Source organism: Phalacrocorax aristotelis, chromosome 23 (assembly GCF_949628215.1).
Source record: "Phalacrocorax aristotelis chromosome 23, bGulAri2.1, whole genome shotgun sequence".
NCBI classification, from domain to species: domain Eukaryota; kingdom Metazoa; phylum Chordata; class Aves; order Suliformes; family Phalacrocoracidae; genus Phalacrocorax; species Phalacrocorax aristotelis.
In genome coordinates, this window is record NC_134298.1 from 4,200,003 (window position 1) to 4,224,631 (window position 24,629).

General features: G+C 48.7%; 2 protein-coding genes across 9 annotated transcripts; one reads left to right on the forward strand and one right to left on the reverse strand.

The window, feature by feature from the left end:
* The first annotated feature begins 2,030 nt into the window (after positions 1-2,030).
* LOC142068033 (E3 ubiquitin-protein ligase RNF113A-like) lies at positions 2,031-10,978 on the forward strand. Its single transcript, XM_075117217.1, has 10 exons — positions 2,031-2,158; positions 2,473-2,549; positions 3,256-3,360; positions 4,771-4,878; positions 5,161-5,270; positions 5,475-5,581; positions 6,165-6,254; positions 7,139-7,232; positions 7,915-8,021; positions 8,502-10,978. Exons 1-10 carry the CDS (start codon positions 2,059-2,061, stop codon positions 8,588-8,590), a joined length of 987 nt encoding a protein of 328 aa, XP_074973318.1. The 5' UTR covers positions 2,031-2,058; the 3' UTR covers positions 8,591-10,978.
* Positions 9,730-22,745, reverse strand: STRADA (STE20 related adaptor alpha). 8 transcript variants are annotated; one of them, XM_075117199.1, is made up of 13 exons: positions 22,680-22,745; positions 22,460-22,520; positions 21,071-21,128; positions 20,190-20,218; positions 16,553-16,655; positions 15,912-16,033; positions 15,674-15,782; positions 15,429-15,552; positions 13,758-13,929; positions 12,983-13,087; positions 12,577-12,818; positions 11,854-11,896; positions 9,730-11,172 (listed from the first exon to the last, which is right to left on the reverse strand). In XM_075117199.1, exons 2-13 carry the CDS (start codon positions 22,469-22,471, stop codon positions 11,020-11,022), a joined length of 1,272 nt encoding a protein of 423 aa, XP_074973300.1. In that variant the 5' UTR covers positions 22,472-22,520; positions 22,680-22,745; the 3' UTR covers positions 9,730-11,019. The 8 variants fall into 8 exon arrangements, with proteins under 8 accessions (XP_074973300.1, XP_074973299.1, XP_074973298.1 ...); XM_075117198.1 differs by having other exon boundaries at positions 22,651-22,708; XM_075117197.1 differs by having other exon boundaries at positions 22,436-22,520; positions 22,651-22,708.
* Positions 22,746-24,629: the final 1,884 nt, after the last annotated feature.

Genomic DNA, 24,629 nt, shown 5'->3' on the forward strand with positions numbered 1-24,629 from the left:
CAGCAGCAGGAAAGGGGGACCCCAATGCTCCCAGCTCCTCACCCCCCGGGGTGGCAAAACTGAGATGTGATGGCTTCAGAAATCCGGGTTTTACTCCATGAGAGTCGATGAGCCGTGTGTGGCAGCGGTGCTGTGTAAGGGGGTCAGTAGATCTGCCAGGGCAGGTTCTCGTAGGGCGAGCAAAATCACTGCCTGGAGTTTGGAGGGCTGGGATGTCCCCAGGAACAGGGCAAAATGTTAGGAATAAGTAGGTTAAATATTGGTAGTTAGAGCCTGAAGGGAACTCAGAGGCGGTTTGAGACCAGCCAAGGAAGCCAGGATGGCTCTGAGCCAGCAGAAAGGCAGAGGGACCCCGTGGCTCTGAGGACTTCACCTTAACCTCCCAAACCCCTCTAACAGGTGATAAATGGAGACAAAATATGCCATGATGAGATGGCATCTCATGGGATGAGCTTTGAGAGCGATGATGCAGAAACAAATATTCTTGTTTGGGCTCCTCAACGCAGCGTGGTGCTGCTGGCAGGAGCTGAACACCGGCTGGAGACAGCCTCGAGTCTGAGCCCAGTGCCTGAGCCCAGAGGCAGAGGCAGGTGATCTTTGTGTGCAGAGTTTGTCTGTAATTCCTGTACAAAAAACATGATTAAGGAATTTATGGCAGTGTTTACTGGACAAGGAGACGGCGGTGATATGATTTATCACCTCTGTCACTCTGCATTGCCCAAATAGCATCCATGATGAAAAGGCTTGCTGCCACCGAGAGCAAATAAAAGAGGAATTTGACTCGATAGTAAAATTAGCTGTTGCCAAGCAGATCCAGACCCAGCGACGGGGACGGTCATATGTATCACGCAGCAGGAGGCTGGCAGGGCTGCAGAAGCCAGTGTCCATCTGGGCATGGGGAAGAGCAGAAGAGTGTCCAAGGCATCCCACGCTGCCCTGAAACGAGGGCAGGTGTGAGGGAAGCCTGCAGCAAACGAGTCCCGCTGAGAGCACAGCACCTGCTTGCTGCCCTGGGCGTAAATGCGCTGGCAAATGGGTCCCATCTTCAGGCTTGGTCTGGCTCCCTTTCCCACAGCATCGCCCCACGGGGACAGGGTGTGGAGGAGGGGAGGGCTGCGAGCTCCTCCTGGCACCAACCTGTGAGGCACGCAGGGTGGGTGCGGGGCTGAGACCTGAGCCCACGGCCCATGGCAGCTCCCCTGGCACCAGAGTCCTTCCTGCAGCCGCTCCGCCTGCTGCGAGAAACGCTGCAGGTCCCCTCCCCATACGCACACATGTGTATGGATGTGGGCATACGCACACTTGCACATATATGCACCTACATGTACACACATGCACACACACATGCAAGCACGCATGCCTGCACAGACACATGCATACGCATGCATGCACACACACATGCACACACAAAAGCACACGCACGCTGGCATGCTTGTGCACTCTCACATGTGCACGTGCCCCTGCTCGCACATCTGTGCACACGCGTGCACACACGCGAGCGTGTGCGTGCACATGGCCACACACACGTGTTCATGCACCTGTGCACACACTCACGCCCGCGCAGGTGGGGCAGTGGGCGATGCACAGCCTGCGCAGGAGCTGGGGTCCCCCGGCCTGCGCCCACCTCGGGGTGAGCCCGTGGGTGGGGGGTGCTGGGGCTCAGCTCCTTTTCCCGTTGCTATGGCGACGCGGGAGGCCCCCGCAGCCCGCCAGACCTGGAGGCGATGGAGGGGGGTCGGGGAGGGGGACACGGGGGACCGCCGCCCTCGCCCCTCGCTGCACCCGCCCCGCCACCGGGCTCAGAGGCCGGGGGTAGGAGCCGGGGTGCCGAGGGGCCGACCCGGGGGGCGCCGGGGGTGCGCAGGGGAGCGGGGAGCGGCCCCGAGGGGCTCCAGTACCCCGGGACCCCCCCGCCCCTCCCGGCCCCCGCCGACAGGGGGGGCCCTCCCGCGGAGGCGCCGCGCTCCCCGGGGCGGGGGTCAGTCCTCCCTGCCCGCAGGGGGCGCTACGCTGCGCGGCGCCGCTCTAGCCGCCGAGGGCGGTGGTGGGCGGTGCAAGATGGCGGAGGAAGGGTCGGTTTGCAGCTTCGTTTTCAAGAAGCGGGGCCCGGCGGCGGGCAGGGGTCGGCGCAAGCGGCCCAGCAGTGACCAGGAGCAGGGTGAGGCCTGGCGAGGGGTCTCGGCATGGCGCTCGGAGCCCGGCTGTTACGATAGCGTACCGTGGGGAGGCGAGGGGGGGCCTGGTGCTGCCTCGGAGGCCTCCCCGCCTGCCCCGGCCGTACCGGTGTCCGTGTGGTGGAGGGGCTGAGGGGCTCCCCTCAGGCTGTGCCCTCGTCCTCGGGGGTTCCGTCCGCCTCCCGCACCTTCCCGTGGGCGTCCCCAGCCCGCGGGCGGGGGAGGCTGCCCGCAGAGCCTGCACTGGGGCTGGGGCCCAGCCCTCGGCCGCGCCCTGACCCTGGGCTTTACCTCTCAGAGAGCAGCGGTGACGAGGGCAGCACCGTGGTGCGGAAGGAGCGGCGGCGGGAGACCCCCAACCCCATGATCCAGAAGGTAAGGGAGCCATAGCAGGGCTCTGCTCCACTCGAGGTGCATCTGCAGTGGCCTGCCAAGCTCTGGCTAAACGCAGTGTTGGAGTCTTGCGTCCTTCGTACCTAGAATCATAGAATGCCTTGACCTGGAAGGGACCTGCTGGGATCATTGAGTCCAGCTCCTGTCCAGGAGTCATAGGACAACCCCAACATTCACAACATGGTTCTGAGGGCCTTGCCCAAGTGCTTCTTGAATATTGCCAGGCTTGGTGCTGTCATGCCTCCCTGGGGAGCCTGTTCTAGGGCTCCCCCACCCTCTGGGGGAAGAACCTTTTCCTAATGCCCAGCCTAACCCTCCCCTGGCACATCTCCCTGCCATTCCCTTGGGTCCTGGAGTTGGTCACCAGAGAGAAGACATCAGTGCATGCCCCTCTTCCTCCCCTTGGGAGGAAGCTGCAGAAAGCCATGAGGGCTGCGCTCGGCCTCCTCCAGGCTAAACAAAGCAAGTGCCTTTAGCTGCTCCTCGTATACGGTTTCCCCTCTAACTCCTTCACCAGCTTCGTGGCCCTGCTCTGGACACTCTCCAGTAGCTTTATAGCCTTAATGTACTGTGGCACCCAAAACTGCACCCAGCACTCAAGGTGAGGCCGCACCAGCGCAGAGCAGAGCAAGACAATCACCTCCCTCGACTGGCTGCAATGCAGGGCTTCTGTCTTCTTGCCCCTCAGACCAGGAGATGCATGAAGGAGAGGCCTGCGTACGCGCTGAGCAGCAGTGACGATGATGATCCGTCAAAGGAGATCGGAGTTACTTACAAATCAACAAGGTCGGCGGTAAGGACTGGGCAAGAGTGTGGTTCTGGGGTGTGAGGTCAGGTGGGACTGGCAGATACTGCACTTTACAGAGAGAATTTACCTCTGCAAATGTGGGATCATTCGTTGCCTCTTTGTTGTCTATGGATGCACCTCCCTGTCCCTTCCCTCTTATTAAGAGGACAAGCACCTTGTGCTAGGTTTGTTCTGATACCTGCTGCATCCTCAGGGGGCCATTTAAGGTTGGCCTTTCACTCCTAGAGTTGGGAATTAAAACCCCAAGATGCCAGTGGGCTTGCCCAACATCACACAAAATTTTCAGGAGGGGGAGCACTTGAATCAGGCTTGCCCTACTGTTGGGTTTGTGCTTTCAGTTTTAGACCATCTTGCTCCACAAAGGATTCAGGGTGACTTAGAAGGTGCTCCCATCTTTATCCTTGTGACTAGTGACGTGGTAAGAGGTACGGAGAGAGGTCATTGTTTTCCTGGGATTGATGGGTGGGGTGTCCTGGGTGTTCTGTTAACATCAGCTGTGAAGATTTGGGCACAGCTCAAATTGCTCTTCCCATGAGATTTTTCTCTTAACTCTCTTCTTGATCCAGTGAAGTTTTGCGCATTAGTATGAGCCAGGGCAGGATATAAGTAGGATTAAAAGCATGTATCAACACATGTTCCCCTTCAGACCTATGTCCTTATTGTCTGTGTTTCTGTATAAAATGAGAATAATGCCTAACTCTCCCCAGTCAAAGCTGCAGGGTCAGACCGAGGTCTCTTTGTCACATTAGAGATCAATATGAATATAACCGTGTGCTGTAATTATTCACCACTTTGGCTGCTGCCAAGGGGGCAGCATATTGTTAGTCCTACTTGCTGTAGGAGAGTGGGAAGGTAGCAGGAGGAGATGACAGCTTTGGGGCTCCAGAAGCTTTTGGCACATAAGTTGGGTTTGGTTTTAATTGAGGTTGGCCATAATTGTTCTTCGGTTTCTGCGCAGCTGTTCCTGAAGATCTGATAAAACCTAGGCATAGGTACCTGTTCAGTCCATCAAAGAGGAATCTAAACCAGACCACTGTGTTACAGCTGAATGCAAGCCACCCACAGCTGGGTTAAAAGTTCAGGCATAACATCCAGTGTGTAGGCGGGATGGTCTCATGATTGAAGTGTGGGGCATGGGAGACCTGAGTTGAGCTTCCAGCTAAGCCGAGGCCAAGTGTGAAGGAGTAAAGTAAGGACGTTTCCTGCAAGCGCTAGGCTGAATCCAGCCCATGGGAGATTTTCTCTGGCAGGTGCCAAGGGAGGGTAGAAACTAGTGGAAGGTAAAGCAGGCCACGTCCTGTATTTGCTCTGTGACCAACCCTTCAGGTAGCCAAGGAGCTCTCTGTCTTGTACAGGGTTTTTTTTCCACTATTGTCACAAGTCCTTGCTTTTCAGAAACCTGTTGGCCCAGAAGACATGGGAGCTACAGCAGTGTATGAACTGGACACAGAGAAAGAGAAAGATGCCCAGGCCATCTTTGAGCGCAGCCAGAAAATCCAGGAGGTGAGTCAGCCTTGCTCTGTAAGAGTTTGTGCTCTAAAGCAGGAGTACCTGTGCTTTATTCATCCCCTTCTGCACACCAAGAAGAGTTTGAGTCTCTCCCTCCCTGGAAATTTGAGAAGCCAAGAGTACAACCCTTGCAAACGGGGAATTTTCTGGCTTTATTGGCATCTTGGTATTAAGGCAGGCAGGGCTGGGAAGGGAGACTGCTGTCAGAGTAGCAAGAGGTAATGTGTGTCATGAAGCTTTCCTGTTTCTTAATCACCTTTCTTTTTGCTTTCCTAGGAGCTGAGAGGAAAGGAAGATGATAAAATTTACCGTGGTATTAACAACTACCAGAAGTATGTGAAGCCCAAAGACACATCAATGGGAAACGCCTCTTCAGGAATGGTCAGGTAGGTTGGGATGAGCCTTAGAGGGCTGGGACCACAGAGGAGCTCAGACACCATCCCCAAAGGCACCTGTTTGGGTCTTGAACTTTGCTGTTACTGCCAGCTTCTCTCTGTCTAACGAGTCCGGTGTCTGGTTCTGACCAGGCCCCCAGGGGCCTTCTCCACTGCAGCTGCGCAGCCGGCCTGAGCCTTCTCCCACCCTTTCAGAAAAGGACCCATCCGAGCTCCGGAGCACTTGCGGGCCACGGTGCGGTGGGATTACCAGCCCGACATCTGCAAGGACTACAAAGAAACTGGGTTCTGCGGCTTTGGAGGTGAGTGGATCTTGCGTGCAGCTAAACACGTGCTGCGCTAGATCTGCAAAGGGATCCAGTCCAGCTTGTGATGCCGTGTTTGTGGCGCTAAGAGGTGCACTTGCTGACCGACAGGCACCTGTTTGCAGAGCTGGTGTGTGATGCTGATGCAAAGATGTTTTATGTAACATTTTTGTCATTTGCATCGGCCCTTCTGAAAGCTGACGGCCTCTAATCAGGGGTTATAAGAGTCCTGGGAGGGACACCTGGGATGTTCCAGTGACCCACATTCCCACGGGTATTCTGGTCACTGAGGCCATGTGAGGGATGGGATTTCCTGTTCCTTATCTTGCTTCCCTTGTGTGTAAATGCTGGAACTGTCGCTGTGGCACACAGAGAATGATCCTTGCAGCCTGTCAATCCTGAGAAGGATTCTGTGCCTGCTCAGGGCAGCGCCAAGCTCCCAGGAGCACAGGTGGGCGGGGAAGCAATCAGGTTTCACCTTCTGCTGGGCAAAGTTCAGGCTGCCCCTGAAAGAGGTGTCCTGTTAACACTCTACCCTGCACAGCCTAGCTGTTAATGCCTCTTTCTTTGTGCTGCTCAGACAGCTGCAAATTCCTCCACGACCGCTCGGACTACAAGCACGGCTGGCAGATCGAACGGGAACTGGACGAAGGCCGGTACGGAGTCAATGGTACGGCACCACCCCTCTGCTCTCCCTCTCCCTAAGCTAATGGCGGATGAGGCTACCAGGTCCTGCCTTTGATCATGCCCTGAAGCAAACATGACTTAGGGATATTGGATCACTAAGAATGAAATTAGTCCTTTGCTGTTTCAAGCTGCATGGGTCATGGATTGAATTAATATTAGACAGAAAGGACTCTATTCCAAAGCTGTGGAACTTCCTGCTGCAGGATAACCTTAGGGCCAGTAACTGCTGACATTGCTGAGGAAATCTGCTGCTTTCAGATAACAGACTGCTATCCGAGAGAATTATTTCCTCTGGCTCTCTATAACAGGACTGCAGTGCTGTTGTATAGGTCCCAGCAGTGAGCTGTGTGGAGCTGGGGAGATGTGACCATCTCCTGCCCTCGGATACCCAGGAGGCGGGATGCTTTCGTGCTACGTCACATCATTATTTCTCACTCACAGTGTCCGTAGCTGCAGCTCAAGGCTCATGAGTGTTGCTCGTGAACTGCCGTGCAGCTGCGGGGAAGAGAGTGATCTCTGTTCAGTTGGAGCCAAAGAGTTTGGCAGCTGGTTTGGAAGAGAATCTGAAAAATAGGAGGGGGCTGGATGTTATGTCTCTTTATAGCATAGCAGGTGGGCGAGGTAGAAAAGAATTTGCTCTTGTGAGATGAGCAACAAGCACGCTGGCTTATTAGACCTAATTATGTCTCAGTCCCACATGTGTTACTGACATCAGCAACACCCAGACGCCAGAGCTCTATTGTTTCCAGGAGAGATTTAATCCCACCTGCTCTGCTCTCTCCGTATTTAATATTTCATGCCCCACGCATGGGCTGGTCTGGCTGCCTCTACTCTTTCTCCAGTCTGGTTAACTTTCCTCTTCTGCAGACGAGGAAAACTATGAGGTGAGCAGCGATGAGGAGGATATGCCTTTCAAATGCTTCATCTGCAGAAGTTCCTTCAAGAACCCCGTGGTCACCAAGTAAGCGGTTGTTTTTGGCATGAGGAGCCAAGTGTCTGCTGTCAGTCCAGTTCACTAGTAGTTCACTGCCGAGGCAAATACCAGCATTGCCCACAGGCTGGTGGGTGGAACCTGCTTGTTTTCTCTGTGGCTTTCTGGTGGGTGAGGAAATCCTCTGATAACCAGGGAGTCTCATAACAGCATGTGGAGCATCTCCTTGGAAGGGATCGCAAGGCTTTGGTGTCTGAGCACCTTTCAGATTTCCACAGATGCTGCCTCATTACATCATCTTTCCCCTTAACGTGGAGATTTTATGTTCATGCCTTCATTCCTCCTGGACAATGAATGGCGGGCTGTGTTGTGTGAGCAGAGAGACAGAAGTATGGAAGCCAAGAGCTTGCCAAGGATGAGGAGCAGGCTGGGGGCAGTGTGCACATCATGCACTGCCCTGCCAGCCCTCTCCCACACTGCTGGCTCTCTTGCTGGGTACCTGGTGCCTGGAAGAGCTCACTGGTGGCTCTGTGTCGTCACTCCACATCAGTGAAGCAATGCTGAAACACCCTTCACGGGGACAATGCTGCAGCAGAAGCTCTGCATGCAGCTCACTTTTGCATCCCCCGGGGACCAGTAGTCAATCACTTCTAACTCCTAGACACAGCGATTGTATCTGGTGACTTGCAGTGACATCTGTGTCTCTGTACAGGTGTAGGCACTACTTCTGTGAGAGTTGTGCCCTCCAGCACTATCGCAAATCCCAGCGCTGCTATGTCTGTGACAAGCAAACCAATGGAGTCTTCAACCCAGCAAAAGGTAACAGGCACGTGGGGGAGAGGGGGCTTTCAGAGGCAGCAGCTGGAGCCGCAAAGGCACCAGCTCCTGAGGTGTCGTCTTGGTGTCGGGCCTGGCCCTGAGCTGGAGCTCACAGCTCTTGGCCGCTGGCAGAGCTTGCTTTAGTGCCAGGAGACACTAAGTCAGGGCCTGGGTGACTCCATAGGTGCACAATGAGCATCTGAGCTTGCCCTGATGGGGAGCTTGGGGAGCCTGGCTTCTGTTTGAGGGTAGTGGGGATGCGCTGCAGAGGCAGCAGCTTGCCTGGTGCTTGAGTTGGCGGGTCAGTAATGCACTGATGGCGTCTATGACTGTAACATCCGATGCTCTGGATTCAGCAGGTGGTGGTAGCTCCTAGCTGAGCCTTTGTGTGTGCAAGTGGCTTTTTTGGGAGCTGCCCTGGTCTTGCAGAGATGTGTGGGCACCTGGCTTCTCATCCTGCCTCTTCCTGTTTTTTTTCAGAGCTCATGGCAAAATTGGAAAAGCACAAAGGGGAGGAAGAGGAGGAGGAAGAGCAACAACATTCAGACCACAGAGAGAATCCGCAATAGCAGAGCACCCTGTTTTTGTATCTAGCTGAATAAAGTTTTCATGTGAAGAAGAAACAAAAAAAGCTCACAGCAGTTGCCTTGGGGCCAGCAGCTGTAGCCAGTGCGTCTCTATCCACCCAGCAGCTACTAGACGTCCCCTGACTGTGCCGGCCTCCTTGGTTGCTGCTCTGTGAAGGCACAGGACAGAACAGGTAAGGTCAGGCTCAGGAGTTGTGGCAGAGCATGGCTGTCTGCTACCACTGGGACGCCAGCACTTGCCTCCAACTGCAGCAGTGGGCCTAGGGAAGGAGATGGTGAAGACTACGTTCAGTTACATCATAACTTCCTTTTTTAACCAAGGTGCTGCTGTTTCACTCCTAATTGCTCCGATCCCACTTGCTTCCTGCTGCTGCATAAGCATAAAACTATCTCTAAAGTAATTTAAGTCCATAATCTATGAGCACGTAGCAAGCTGAAAGCATGGAAGCAGATGAGAAATATTAGCTTGCATCAAGTTCATCCTTCACCCTAAAAATGCCGACTCATGGGAAAGCAGGCTAGAGTGCTGCAGTGATTTGTTCCAGCCCAGTGTATTCCCTCCTGTCTGTCCTGCCTGCCTTGTGGGTCCTAGGAGACTTCAGGAGAGGCTTAGAACTTCAGTGGGCAACACACCTCTTGAGTTGTCTCTCTTCTGTGAGGAAAGCCATCTCTTCCAAACCATCACGCAGTCCCAAAGGTTTTATGCTGAGCAAGCAGTATTGTGCTTTTTCTTGCTTTAAGTACCAGCAATTCAGTCCCTGCCCAGGCTTGTGGGAGAGGGATAAGGCTTTTCACAAGCTGGATACTTCATTAACAAGCTCAGAAATTAAGATCTGCTTACTATAATAAAATTAAATCAGGAGCCAAACTTGACCCTAGGGAGGAAGTAGCCCTTACAACCACCCCTGCTCTGGGAGAATGCATTCTGCTGAAGCTTTCAGAAAGGAACAAGAGCAGCTGATGCAGCATCTTGCTTTAGTTGAATTATATCTTTGAAACACGAAGGCAGTTGCAGGTAACTCTGCTGAGCTGTATGAAAGTAAGTGAAGAAGAGTAAGCAGGCACAGCCAGCCTGTGTCAGTGTTTGTGATCCATTTCATCACCCTGCAGAAACAGCAGACTTAAAAAACTTCAGAAATATTTTATTTGTTTTGGCAAAAAACTAGAATAACAAACTTTATCTGGGTTCAAGTACAGTTTATAAACACAAGAAGGACCTGTTGCCAGCACCACTACGCCCATCAATGACACCTACAGGACTGGTTTCTCAGTGCTTCGTTAAAGAGCAGAAAGACCTCTAGCACCCATGGTCCTTGGAAAGGTCAAACTAAAAACCTTAAATACACCTCCAAAAAACAAATACCATGGACTGGGGGGAGCTGCCACAGCAGCAGGGCAGAGCCACACAGCCATGAATGCCAGGGAGCCGGGCAAGAAGCTTGCTTTTACTGGTCATTCAGTCAGGGAAGGCAGAACAGCAACGGTAGTGGAAGGCTTAAGATCAGTTCTGTACGTGACACTCAGAGGAGTCATGAGCAAGAGGATTTTGCATGAAAGTCAACTTTTCCTCTGTGCCAGGGTAAGTCACTGAGAACAAGATGGGAGGAATGTTACGTGCTGTGTAACCAGCCCAGCTAACAGGAGGCTCAACTGGATGTGCTGTGGGGCGAAAAGAGCTGGTACGTTGCACAGGCATACGCTTGCTTTGGTGAGCCAGGCAGCCATGGGAGGAGAGGCTGGAATGCCCTGTCTGACCTGGAGTTCAGCGTGCTCAGCATCAAGTGAGAGGGGCCTTGTCAAAAGCCATCTCCAGAACTGGAAAAGAAGAATCCAGTGCTGCAGAGGAATGCCCAATGCAGCGAGCGTGCCTGGAATGGGGTTGTCCTCAATCTCCCATTTTCCATCATAAAGCAGTGTCTGAATTTAAGAACATTCTCCTTCTCCCCACCCTCAAAAGTTACCCTGTGACAACACACCCTTGACTAGAATGCCCAAAACTAAGAGCTGCCTGCCTCCCCTTAACTCTAAGGCACCCTTAAAAGAGAAAGAACCAAAGAGGGTAGGGACATGCACCCTTCAACTGTGATATGAGGAAGCCAGTGATTTTTAGAAAAACATAAATACTAAACACTCAACCCATTTGAGTGATCTAGCAGTGCTCAGCTGTGTGAACTGGGGCTCTGGACACTGCAGCACTGGGAACACTCCACAGCTCCTTGGGGTTGATAATTTTCCAGCTCAGGTCTATCCAGCTGTTTCCAGGCTACCTCCTAAGTAAGCTGGCAGTTGAAGTGCCTTCCCAAGGACCTGTAAACTCTTCTATGCATAACATTCATCACCTTTCATGAACAGGACCAATAAATTACAATGTCCAGAAAGCTCCTCCAGAACCAGGTATAGTCCCTGTTTTTCTAGAATTCCCAGTCATCCACATCCAGCTGCTCCAGGTTTGATACCAGCCCAAAAATGCCACTGGGATCCTGGGGCCGTGTTCCTTCAAAATTGGTGATTGGGGTGACGGGGCGCAGAAGTTCAGGGAGTGCTTCAGAAGCGCGGCGCTTGATCTGCACAGAAAAGAGAGAACTGGGCTGCTGAAATGTTCCCCCACGCTTGCACACCACAGTCAAGCAACAACAAGGTGTGGTTATAGGCAGAAAGTAAGAAAACTACTATCCTCCTGCCTGCACTGAGGGACACGCAGGGCTTTTGCACTGCATCTTGTAATGCAGCGCTTTGCATGCAGCCTGTTCAGCAGCACGTGGGTGCTCTGGTCCTGATGCTCAGTAAAACACCACTAGCAGCAAAGCACGAACAAGCCAAACAAATCATTTCAGGGGCAGGAGAGCCTCTGCCTCTTCCCACGCCAGGGCTGGGGTTCACCAGCCTGCCACACAGGTGTAAGGAAGGCACGCGTCACCTCAGCCTGGTCTCAGTAAGGACCAGGTTAGGACTGCCTTGCCCCAGTACTCAGTAGCCTGTGGGTGAAAAACTGTTCTGGCAGACAGGACAGACAGATTTACATCCTCTGCTTAGATAAGGAAGAGATGGTTTGAAACAGCCCATCCACCTCTGAGGACAACGTGAGGATCAACAAGCTGCACTACAATTAGTCACCAGACTAACCTAATCCTTCCAGATCACAGAAAATTCAGCAACTCAACATTCCCACCCTCAGGTTCAGTGACACAGCAAGACAACTCAGAAAAGCCACTGTTGTTTATCCGCAGATTAAATTAGTTCCTTACCTGCTTGAAAAAGGGATGATTAAGCAGCGTGCCTGCGCTTGGCCTGTAGAAGGGAGTTGGAATAAAGTAACCACATAAGAAAATGCGTCTGCATTTAAAGTAGGTAAAGGAAGAAAGAAAAGACCAGGGTCTTTCCTGCCTCTCTCATTCCTCAGCTATAGGATACCTCCCTCTTGTAACCAGTAGCACTGTGTATTAGGTTCATGTGATGTTTTATGCAAACAGTTCAACCGCCTTCTGTGCAAGTTACCTCCTTGCACACCCCAATATTTGGTCAAGCAAAAGTTTCTGAACGGTGTGGTACATCATGGCTAAAGACAACCTTACGCGCACCACAGAGCAAAACACAGTTCTTGATCACTTCCCATTGTTATTCTCTGCTGGCTGAAGAGCAGACATTTGCAGTGATGGAAACTGGATAAACACAGTCTCACAGAGACCAGAAATTCAAGTTGTTCAGTTTATCTTCCTGATGTGTAGCACTACTCCACCCCCCAGTGAAGGCTGCAAAGTAATTCTTCAGGCCGTCTTACAGGAAGTGCTCAAAGTGTTAACACTGCTCTTGTTTTACATACTTGGACTGCTTTTCTCAAAGGATGGAGCACATCCTCACTCCACTATGCTTTTGGAAAGTAAACTTTGAATAACCTCTGCTGGCTTTCTCGGTTTAATCTGCCCTAGAATAGTGGAGGTCTGTGAAGAGCAGCTTCCACCCGGCTTTACCTGAAATCAGGGTTCCGCTGGAGGCACTGCTCTACAAAGTTGTGGAAGTAGGTGGAGAAGGTCCGAAGATAAGGGTGCAGGGTTGGCTCCCCATTGGCCGCTCTCACGTTGCTAATAGCCATGCTCTCACCCATCCCATAGTTAGCACTCGAACGGGAGGTTTTCATAGTCAGTTCATCAGCAGGAATTGTGGTGGTGTCTAGCAGGCAGGGAACAGTTCCATTCAGCTTTTCCAAGAGCATCTGGAAGAGAAGGGGCATAAGCAACATCACACAGAGAAAGACTAGGCAGTGAAGATTTCTCATTCAGGCAGGCACGGCACCCTCCTGCCTTCACACCCCAGCAGAGCAAAGCAGTTCCATGCGCCAGGATGGAGGACGAGAAAGGAACAGCTTTTAAACCTCACCTGAGTAGAAGGCATGTCTTTAAATGGTACGTGACCATTTGCCAGCTCGCAGGCTGTTATCCCTACGCTGTAAATGTCAGATTTTGCATCGTAACCCTGGAGATTCTAGATGAAAAGGAAAAGAAAAATTAGCCTTGTGGACTTAGGTGTGATTGCGTGGGCAATAGCCACGATTCAATACGCAGAACAGCAAACCCAAACAGTTAGAGCAGAAACAGTACAACCCACATATAGGCTGGTATATTGTGGTGGTGGTTTTGTTGTTTGTTAAAACTCAGAGTTAAGGGCAGCATTTATTTAACTGTAATCAGCCAGCTAGGAGGGATGGCATCCACCTTAGGGTAACTGGCATCTAATGTAACGCTTCGCTAGTGGGAGAATCTGTAGAGGTACCTACAAGATAACTATTTATCAAATAGATCAAAGTCTACCCACTCGCCCTGTGCCCGCTCCAAATCTGGTTCCTATAGCCTCTCCCCTTCCCTTTCCTGGCACCCACACACCTCCCTCTGGAGGGAAAGAAAAGACAATGTTGTAACATGGGCTTCTCAGCAGTTGCCCCTTTTGACAGGAATACAGGTTTCCCCTTGCTGGGGGTCACTGGTTTTAAGGTAAAAAGAATAAAAAAGGATAGAGCTCATCACAAGAAAAAGCAACTCTTGTGGCTTTTGTCCTGCGTCCCCCTCCCACACCCCCCAAACATGCCAGAAGAATTCAGAAAATTATACAGAGATACCATATATCACTAAAAACTAGCAGGTTTTTTTAAACACACCTGCTGCAAGACTTCAGGACTGAGCCAAGGCAGGACTTTGATGCTGTATTTGGGAAAGTCATGAACGACTTTGAGTCGCTGCCCATGGTTGATCATACTTAGATTACTTCGCAGGCCAGAGAGGTACACCTTCCCATCTACAGAGATCAGGATATGGCTGGCTTTAACGCTCCTGAAAAAAAGTAAAAATAGTCAGGTTCTCTGGCCTCAAAGGAGTTACGTTCCTTACAGCTTTCCCAGGAAGACGTAGTGCAGAAGAGCACTGCAAAGGATTTAAAGCAAGCATAGGTAAGCTGGATTTCTTTTACAGTACATACAATAAAAGCAGTAACCACCAACGACCTAGAACTTTCAGCATTTGAAATTTACTCTCACAACAGAAGGATGTATCAAAGAAGAGCAAAAATATGCTAAAGGATGGAGACAATGATTTAGAAAGATTAAGAGACGTTGTAGTACTTATGAGAAATTCATCCTTAGTGAGCACCTACAGAAAGGATAAAAGCTTACTCTCCTGGGCAGCTCACTATGTGGGGCAATACTGGTCAGCCTCCTACCGGGAGGCTGAGACTCCTAACGACCATCCGGAATGCTGTGCAAAATCCCTCCTACAAACATTATCAGAATTCTCTTCACCCGCTTTGCAGGTTCCCAAAGAAAGTTTCTGTGGCAAGGAGGAACGCAGGACTAAAGGTTGCAGACCCAGGACCTTCCACAGTAACAGGGCAAATCGCCACCACCACCAGTCTCAATTTGGAGACTATCGATACTATCCGAACAGAGCTGTAGCAAGTCAGCCGGGCAACATGAGCTGCGGCTCCGATTTTAGCTACACGGTGGTCTTTGGGATAAGTTTGTCCCACAGTGATGTTTTTAAGCAGTTTAAAAAGACCAACGGTATCATTTCCCACAAGTATCAAACTGGCTTGTTCTACCAGCTGTCATGGTTTCAGCTGGGATAGAGTTAATTTTCTTCACTCTAGCTGGTATAGTGCTGTGCTTTGAAATTAGCATGGAAAAAAAAAACCTGTTGAGATAACACACAGATGTTTGGGCTGTTGCTGGGTAGCGCTTATACTAGTCAAGGACATGTCTAGCCTCCCATGCTCTGCTGGGTGCACAAGAAGCTGGGAGGGGAGGGGGCACAGCTAAGAGAGCAGATTCAAACTGACCAAAGGGATATTCCATATCATGTAACGTCATGCCCAGTGCGTTACCTGGGAGGGGCTGGCCGGGGGAGGGAGGGAGCAACCGCAGCTCAGGGATGGGCAGCGTCGGTCGGCAGGTGGTGAGCGGCTGTATCGTTTGTGTTTCTGCGGTTTTTTTTCCTGTTTTCCCTTTCCTTCCTTTTCCCTTTTATTATATTAACATTATTGTCATTATTATCATAATCATTTATCATCATCATTTTACTGTAATCATTAAACTGTGCTTATCTCAACCCACAAGTTCTTTTGCTCGTCTGATTCTCTTCCCCATCCCACAGGGGTGGGGCGGGGTGAGCGAGCGGCTGCGTGGTGTTCAGTTGCCAGCTGAGGCTGAACCACGACACCAGCAAAGTAATACAAAACCACATCTCTTGAACTATCCAGTCTGATCTAACGATGAGTAGCATTTCTGAGAACTTCCAACAAAAGGAAAATGGATTGCCTTGTTTTGTGTTTTAAATACCTGTGTACATAGCCCATATGGTGGATGTAGTCAAGTGCCTTCAGTACACCTTGGAGGATATATGCAATAGCCAGTTCACTCATCCCATCCATAAAATGGGTACAGATTAAATCTTTTGCAGAACCTAAAAAGAAAAACACAACTACTCTTAATTGGTCAGAAAAAAAAACCCAAGGATACTTCACCTCTTAAAATTCATTTCCCAGAATATGATGGTGAGACAAAGGTGTTCCCTCTCCACCTACCATAGGCCATGAAAGATGTCACTACCCATAGCTCATTGTCTGCTATGAAAGTTGCTTTGTATGGCACAATGTTTGGGTGGTTGAAGAGCTTGGAAACATGAAGTTCCCCCTGAAATAAAAAAAGATATTTTGATTCAATTTAGTAAATGCAGAAATACAAATACAGTACTGATGAGCGCTGCTCTTTCTGTCTGTCCTCTCCTAAACTTGCATTACGGTATTAGTGGATTCATGTTACCTGCAAGAATGTGACCATTTCATTTGTGCAGGCCTCCAAGTTCACTCTTCTGACTGTGACATACTCTGCTGTGGGTTTGTACCTGGCCAGGTTCACAACCATCAAGTCTTCAAAGCCTCTGCCTGAAAGAAAAGGCATTAAAGCTTCAGCAGTATTTCTGGAACCACGCACTTCTGGAAAACTCCTCCAGCCCTTGACCCTTAAAAAATCTTTACACTCATTTACTGAAGCTATTTTTGGCCTCGTGAAAAAGACTAATCGTCCCGTCAGATACCACCTTCCTTGGCACGTATCCCATTGAAAAATCCTCCTAGCCAGTAATGTTATCCTGTCTTTCAAGTTCAGAACTGAGGCAGAAATAAAATGATGAGGCCACAGCCCCATCAAGGACAGGGACAGTTTCAGGCTGCTTCTGCTGACTTCGAACTTCACTCAGTATCACTAACCCACCACACGCCTCTTTCAGTTGAAAGCCTCTAGGGTTGGCATCTCATTTTTTATTCAAGTGATTTTAAAAATCAAAGAGGACAGGCATTTAATGTCAAAAACAAGCAATCAATCAAGAAAAGGTCAACAAATCTGCAGAAGTTATTTTCTTTACAAAGTATACTTCCGATCCTCCAGCCCACTAGTAGTATTACCTATGATAGTGAGCAACTCATAACAGCTGCTGTCTGGTAGGAAGTTGCTCATGGTGTCCCTTCTGGGGGAAGAAGCTATCGACTCGGAGCTCGCCTCATTTGTCTGGGGGGGTGGAAAAATAAAGTCAGGTCAAAAGAAATAAAGATCACGTGCTAGAAAGTCATCTGCTCCTTATATTATCACACACCTCAAAATAATAAAACAGTACCAAATAGAGAAGAGAGAATTTAATAGCTGTTAAAATAATTTTAAATAGTTATTTGTCAATTGAAATCCAGGAGATGCCTCATTTCAGAAGATCCAGATATCTGTGTTTCAAAACATGTAACCGTAACAGGTAGGTTCGTAATTACTGTAAGCTCAAATTTCTTTAGGAATATTTGGATAAAGCCAATTACTATTCCCCAGGACAGCTTAAGCACTGCTTTATAGGAACTACCTTTCTCCCACTAATTACAAACTCCCACACCACCATCCTGTTGCCTGAGCAAAGGCCAAAGGAAAACTTGTTTATAGCCCTTCTCTGCACTGTGGCAGTCAGCATTCCTCTCTGATGTTGGGGCTTCTGGTTTGCAGCTGCTTATCAGTGATAAGACCAGCACAGCTGAAGCTGCTTAGCTGTACGGTGGAAGTCATGAACCAGCTTAGCCCAAGATATGAAGATTAGACACATATGAAAAGGGAAGCTCCAAATGAAAGCAAAAGCTTGACTGCAAAGCATTAGTGCTTACAGGAAAGAGAAAAGAAAAAAAAAAAAAGAAAAAGGCCCCACAGCGCACAGGGAAGCAGCACTCCCAAGCCTCTCCTCACTACACCTGACATAAAGCTACCTGCTTTATTTATACACACATATATCTTTCCAAGGAGGATTTTGCAGAAGACAAACTTCAATGTTCTTGCAAGTTCCATTATACCTTCCAACTCCCTCAAACTTCCAAAGTCACAAGGAGAGCACTCTAATGGGGAACCAAATTTATTTGGTGTCTAAGACCAGATTTAGTTATGTCAAATTTCCAGGACATTAACTGCTCCTGACATTTGGAACTCCAGCTCATTTCTTCCACCTCATTCTTCATCAACTGCAAATGCCCTTTATCAGACCTTTTCTCACGGTACATGAAGCAGAAAAGGCTTGTTCATTGTCCTAGAATGACAGCAAATTCTTTTTCCATCGCTGAAAGAGGGGAAACAACAGTGACAGCTGAAAAACAAGGAACTTGCTGGTCTACGCTCAGTCCAGGGTGCGACGAGCACAGACATGAATTTGCTGTAAATCACCTAAGTACACTTCGTGAATAAATAGTCACACTTCCCAAGTTCCACCTTTTCAACTGACTTTGAACAGCACAGATTTTACCTCCCTCTGCCTACTTTTGAATTAGGGATCTCTTTCAGTTAAGGGAAAAGGCAAAACTTAAGATCTGTGAACAGTGCTATGGTGTAATTTCAGCTCAAACAGCTCTAGCGCAGCAACGCAGCCCCTTTCGGAGTAGCTAACCCTGAGATCCCAGCAGCCCCAAATCCTTCACTCTAGTTGTAACACCACAGAGTGCTGTTCCTTGGCTAAGAACAGGCGGCAACTTTCCATTCACAATGTCAAACTTCTGTTAAAGATGCCTGTCAATTCTGATCGCAGTTGTATCTTTCATTACTTCCCCTAGCAATTTCACAGAGTCCTGTCAACAGCAAGACTGCCAGGAGAGACACACAGGCAGATGGAAACCTCTGAAGCATAAAGGCACCACCAAAGAAATGAAAGCAGGAAGCTCTGATAAGCAGCGTTATGGAGCAATGACGACTGGTGAAACACTGAGCAATATGTAAGTGGTTTGCTTTATTAAAGTCCACTCCAGATACAGCAGAAGCCAACAAAACAGATGCAAAAAATATTAAAGAAATTTAATCTTATTAATGGTGTAGGCTGTTTCAACAGTAATGGAAAAAATACCATAAATTCCCTTTTTACAGGTCTTCCAATATATCAGAGGTCTTCACTCACCTCTCTTCTTGTTAGCAGTGACCAATAACTGAGAGTTAATGCAAAAGGAGCTCTACCAGAAATTTATCAACATCATACAAGAGTTTAAAAAAAAAAAGTTAAACTGAAATGTCATTTATGAAATTCTGCAAAAAAGCTCCTCAGTGGTTTCACACAGGACAACTTTTGGTGTATGGTCAAAAGCAAAAGCAGCTACAAAATGAAGTCACATATGGCTAGCTTTTATGGCATGACATTCATTAGGAGCTAGCTTTCCAGCTTGTTAATCTGATTTTAATTTGAGATACATTTGAGAAAACAATGTTGCCTTTGAAAGGCAACTACTGTTACAAATGCCATAAGGAAATCAGGTATGCGATGCTCACAAGAATCAGCATTTGCCAAATGATGTTCATCTGCATTAGGAAGAGGGGATGTCATTTGTGTTCTGCTGCCTTCCTCCTCCACCTCCTCACTCCCTCACTTTCAGTACGAGCAACAAAAACTTTCCTCCCACCCCTCACCCCAAATTATTTATCTTTTTCTATAGCCTTGCTGGAAAAAGTAAGCTTTTATTTAAACGTAAAAATAAAAATAAGAGTCAGCAATACCACCGCAGAGGTGACCAACCCCAAGCGAATACGTTAACAAAACAGATGCTAATCTGAATTCGCCTCCAGTCCAGCATATGCGTAACACTCAGCAATTTTAAAAAAGGTGTGAATTTACTTGACTTTATACAAAACATTCCACATATATCTCACATTTTCAGCTTGCTTTGTGCCAGTAAATTACAGACACTGGCACAAAAATCAATTATAAGCAGCTTGAACTGACACAGTTATAATCAAATCACACTTATTCATGTTTGTAATTAGCTTAAACTAGAGCAACACCTGCACACAGAAATATTTCAATATGGTGCGGGTAGGAGGGAAATCATTTAGACAAATATATTCTACCGTAAGTTGTGTTGTTCTGTAAGCACTGTTCATTATGACGAGATAGTGTGCAATCAGGGCCTGCAGAACAAAAACCACCACGGTAAAGTTTTCAACTGCCATGATTTGGCTGTATGTTTCTGAACAGACATCCCATGTTTGCAGGTTATTTTATGCATGGAATTGGCTCAGAAGACGACCAGACAACAGCAGGTAAGGTCACCTCAAACTGAAAATTACACGATGTTTGGTTTTGATGTTGGAGCCTCTGTTGTGGCTGCTCTACAGAGAATAGAAAAATCAGCAGCAGTGTGTTCTGACGGCAACACTGGTTTTGAATGACCAACATAAAATGTTTTGGGCCTAACTTTCAGAAGTCCCATAAACTAACCTCTTCCTTTTATTCTAAAAGGGAGCTATAAGAGATTAGCATCTCTGAAGAATCAGATCTAAGTTACCCCAACAAAGAGGCCCCCCGGGGGCTGGGGGACGACGACACAAATACAAATCCAAGAGATTAAGTTTAAAGTTTTGACTTGTTGCGTACAGTTTGAAAGCCACACACCAAAATCTCCACTCCAGGGTGAAACCTGTTTCCACACTTGTAGAGCTAAATATAGAGATGAAATATATAAGATAAAAAGAAAAATCAAACTTCCACAAGGAATAATCTCCATGCAATGAACCACAGCACCACAGCCTGCAAAAGTCACTTACTTTTCTCCGAGAGTCACCCGGAGGCTGCTCTGGAGTAAAGAAATTAATTGTTCACCATGTTGTGTTCAACAGATACCCATTAAAAATATAGTTGGAAAAATGAGTAACCCTGATGATACTGTTCAATACCAAATACATACAATTTTTTTTTAAGACAAAGCCATTTAATTTACATAGAAGGTTGCAGCACTAAAAAATCATCGAATTGTAGTACAAGTACAGGAATTAAAGAGATTCAAGAAGTGCTGCTGTTCATACATTCAGCATAAATGTAACATGACCAATTTTTTTATTATACCTCTAGACACATTCAAAAATGACATCTCTACTTAGCTTAAATACGGAATAAACTATTGAAAGTTTATTTAAAGTAGTGGAAATTCTTCCGCGTCACCTGGAGAGCTCAAGATCTAGATATCTCACCTATGCTCCGATCAACTATGTCACCAATCGAGAATCCTGCATCCTAGCAGGCAACTGTGTTTGCTATACACAAAGAACAGAAATCAGCATTCCTGCAGGCACGCTGGCGAGCGATCCGTCTCAAAATGCATTTTTACCCAGAAAATTATAATTAATCTTCCCAAAGCCCAAATCTATCTTTTGCATAGGAGAAAAGTGGTGATGTTAAGAAAAACAGAATGCGGGATCTGAAAAATAGCACTGCCATCAACAGGAAACTGATTGCCAAGTAACTTGCTAGATCTTGGACACTTCCATATTAACTCTATATGGTTAGCCAGCCTGACTGACCAGATCTGGTGCTACAAACAGATTTCTTCATCTCCTTTTCTGTTAAGATACATATTTACAACGAAATTAACAGACCTCGCAGCTAAAATAAAACATTTCTAACATCATCTAATGACAGGAAAACTTACCTCCAAACAGTTCGAACTCTCTTAAGCCCTCAACAATGAACTTTTCAGACACCCACCGCTGAAAGGAAAAAACAAACACAACACACACACCCCCCCAGTAATTAGTTATTCCATCCAGAGGCAAGTTTCTTTTCCCCCTCCCCCACAAAAACCATAAGAGAATCATGACACTTCAAGGATTCTACTGTGGTCTGAAACAGATTAGCTGCAACATGGGAGCTACAGCCTTACTTTGGACAAGGATATTCTTTTCTTGGTGCCACTCCGATGGCAAGCGCCCAGCAACCACACGGGTGCTACTGCTTTTCCTGACCAGCATGCACTTTGCAGTAAAGTTAACATAATTTTAGGTCATTCGTACAAGAACCTTTATACGTGCACATACAGCAAAACCAATAAGCATGCTACAACTCCCTTATAGAGGCATATAAGAGCTGCTTTCTTTGGGTGTAACAGGTGCAAAAAAAGTTTCAACTATTTATAATTATGTGATACCTTAGAGAATTTAAACATTTTGGCTATATATCTATCGACTGAATGGAAAATTAGAACATATTTTAAAGCTGTTGTTCTCTTCCAGGATTCATGCTTAAAATCCACGGCAAGCATTAGGTCGTACAGAGAAATGTTTCTACCACTCAACTCAACTCAACTCTGTGATTCAAAGAAAAAAAAAATATACGTGCACACATAACACACAATGCAATATGCAATTTTAGGCTTGCAGAGCATTGATCATGAAGTTAGCATTAAATAAACAATCACAAACATTCCCACGTTAGAATTTGTCTACTCAGTTCAATAACTGAAAAAAAAAATAGCTTATGTGGTTTAGTGCGAGGGCAGCCAGTCCTAGAAAGCACCAACGAGTCTTTAGGTGACGATGACTCTGAACTCCTGTATAACAATACCATTTTAGGGCATTAAAAGTGGTTTCTCACATGAAACTTCCTCACTTTAGAATGCAGAATTAAACGAAGCCGTTGCGTTTAACCTTCCACGCTAAGTTTCGGGAAAGAATCACAAACAGAAACCGTCGGTAGTGCGACACAGGTGAGGCAGTAACTTCTTAAAGGTATGAAATGCTCAGCATTACCGCACTTTTTCTTACGGCGACGCTCGTTACGAAGCCCTTGCACCGCACGCAGAGGAGATACAGGCGTGCAAGCGATACATACTGCGGCGCAGGGGATTCTGAAGGAGCACCGGGCTCGCACGCCGCCACCCTGCCGCCCCACCAGCGCGCTTTCGGGTGACTGCAGGGTGCTTTCCAGGAGGCCGGCCCCGCCGCGGGGGCACGAGCGCAAGGCGGGCTCTACCGACACGCCGGCGTCTGAGGGAAGCTGGAAGGCGTTCAACACTCACCCTAATCCGCTCGGGTTTACTTACAAGAAAAGACATGGACTCCGCGTTTGCGTTACCACAGGCAGCTCGCGAAAGGACGGGCAACCTGCAGGCACGAGAGCGGGTCACCCCCTCACACCGAGCCCCGCGCAGGCCAGCGCTCACCCGGGCCGGGAGGGCCCCGCCGGGGCAAAGCACCCCCCCGGACCCCGCGACCCCCGCCCCCGGCCCCTCACCCGCTCCTCAGCCTGCGGCCGCCGCTCACCGGCAGGAGACGCTGCGCCTCTGACGCCAGCACGCCGACACGTGACTCAGGCGCTGGCGGGTCGCGGCGCGCGCGTGACGTCACCCCCCGAGGTACCCGCGCGCACGAAGAGCGGGAAGCGGCCGGCGCCGTGTTGGCTCTCTCAGAAAGCGGTCGAGGCGTCGTCCCACGCCGGTGCCGCTGCGGGCCTGCACGGCCCCCTCCTTATGGAATCACCGAATCATCCAGGTTGGAAAAGACCTCTAGGATCAGCAAGTCCAACCGTCACCCCAACACCCCCATGGCCTCCTAAACCTTGTCCCCAAGTGCCACGTCTACGTTTTGAACACCCCCAGTGATGGTGACTCCCCTGTTGTAAATAACTAAAGGGTTAAACTTGCAGCTTAAGGCAGTATTAACATGAACCCACATCCTGAAAAATACAAACAACTCAATGAGCCAACTTGAGAAAGGAATTCAAAAGTTCACAAGCTGAGAAACTTCAAGGATCGATAACAGAAAGAAACATTCTCCCACGAGGAAGATAGAGGGATGCCAAACCGAGGGATTGAGAGCAGCCCTGAGGAGGACGACTTGGGGGTACTGATGGACAAAAAGATGGACATGAGCCAACAGCCCAGAAAGCCAACCATATCTTGGGGTGCATCAAAGGAAGCGTGGCCAGCAGGGCAAGGGAGGTGATTCTGCCCCTCTGCTCTGCTCAGACACCCCTGGAGTTCTGCATCCAGCTCTGGGGTCCTCCTCACAGAAGGGACATGGAACTGAGGCCACAAAAATGCTCCGAGGGCTGGAGCACCTCTCCCGTGAGGACAGGCTGGGAGAGTTAGGGTTGTTCAGCCAACAGGAGAGGGGAAGGGAGACCTTATTGTGGCCTTTCAGTACTTGAAGGGGGACCATAGGAAGGATGGGGACAACCTCTTTAGCAAGGCCTGTTGTGACAGGACAAGGGGGAGTGGTTTTAAACTACAGGAGGGTAGATTTAGACTGGATAGAAGGAAAACATTTTTTACAATTGACAGTGGTGAAACACTGGAAGGGGTTGCCCAGGGAGGTTGTGGAGGCCCAATGCCTAGAAACTCTCGAGGTCAGGTTGGACGGGGCTCTGAGCAACCTGATCTAGTTGAAGGTGCCCCTGCTCACTGCAGAGCGGTTGGACTGGATGGCCTCTAAAGGTCCCTTTAACCCAAACCATTCTGATTCTATGAAAAATGACAGCAGTGAGAGTCACAGTAACTGGGGAAAAGCAATTCCGGCAGGGGGAGATTCCAACCACCAACTCGACTGAGGGACGAAAGGACTAGCCCCCCACTCCTCTTGAGCATGCACAGTGAACTAAAAATCACACTGTAGCTTTAACCTTAAGCAAAGGAGATACAGACCAATGGAAGAACAGGATGCTCAGTCAGGTCAATGATTATGTATTAGATAGTTGTGGTGCATTAACTTTAATGTATAAACGTCAAAAATGAACTCCAGCAGGTGTGCAAGTCAGGTGGAGGGACCCCCAGAACATCCATGCTGCAATATAGAGAATGCCTGCTTAATGCTGCATTGGTGTTAAGAGGTTTATTCCCAATTTCGGTGACTCCACCACCTCTCTGGGCAGCCTGTTCCAACGCCTGACCTGATTTTCAGTAAAGAAATTTTTCCTAATATCCAATCTAAACCTCCCCTGATGCAACTTGAGGCCAACCTCCTTAAACACAGGGGGCAAATCCTCCACCCACCGCAGCCCTTTCTCCAGCTACAGGCCGTCTCCCCCAGCAACCACCACCCTCCCAGGGAGCAGCTCCCAGTTGGAAGGAATCACTTCCACCAACACTGCAGCAGAGATAACGCCAGCTACTCCGTGTTTAAAACCTACACTGAAACCTACCCAGAACAAACAAGGCTTCGAGATTCTACCGGATGAAAGGAACATGGAGTTCAGCCAAGTAAAGTAGGCAGGTG

Coding starts and splice junctions, on each gene's coding strand:
- STRADA (XM_075117197.1), bottom strand. CDS start 22,471: ATGTCTTTTCTTGTAAGTAAACCCGAGCGGATTAGG. Junction 15,783..15,911: donor AAATGGTCACATTCTTGCAG/GTAACATGAATC, acceptor TTTTTATTTCAG/GGGGAACTTCATGTTTCCAA. Junction 11,897..12,576: donor CAGCGGAACCCTGATTTCAG/GTAAAGCCGGGT, acceptor TCCCTTCTACAG/GCCAAGCGCAGGCACGCTGC.
- LOC142068033 (XM_075117217.1), top strand. CDS start 2,059: ATGGCGGAGGAAGGGTCGGTTTGCAGCTTCGTTTTCAAGAAGCGGGGC. Junction 2,550..3,255: donor CCAACCCCATGATCCAGAAG/GTAAGGGAGCCA, acceptor CTTGCCCCTCAG/ACCAGGAGATGCATGAAGGA. Junction 5,582..6,164: donor TGGGTTCTGCGGCTTTGGAG/GTGAGTGGATCT, acceptor TGTGCTGCTCAG/ACAGCTGCAAATTCCTCCAC.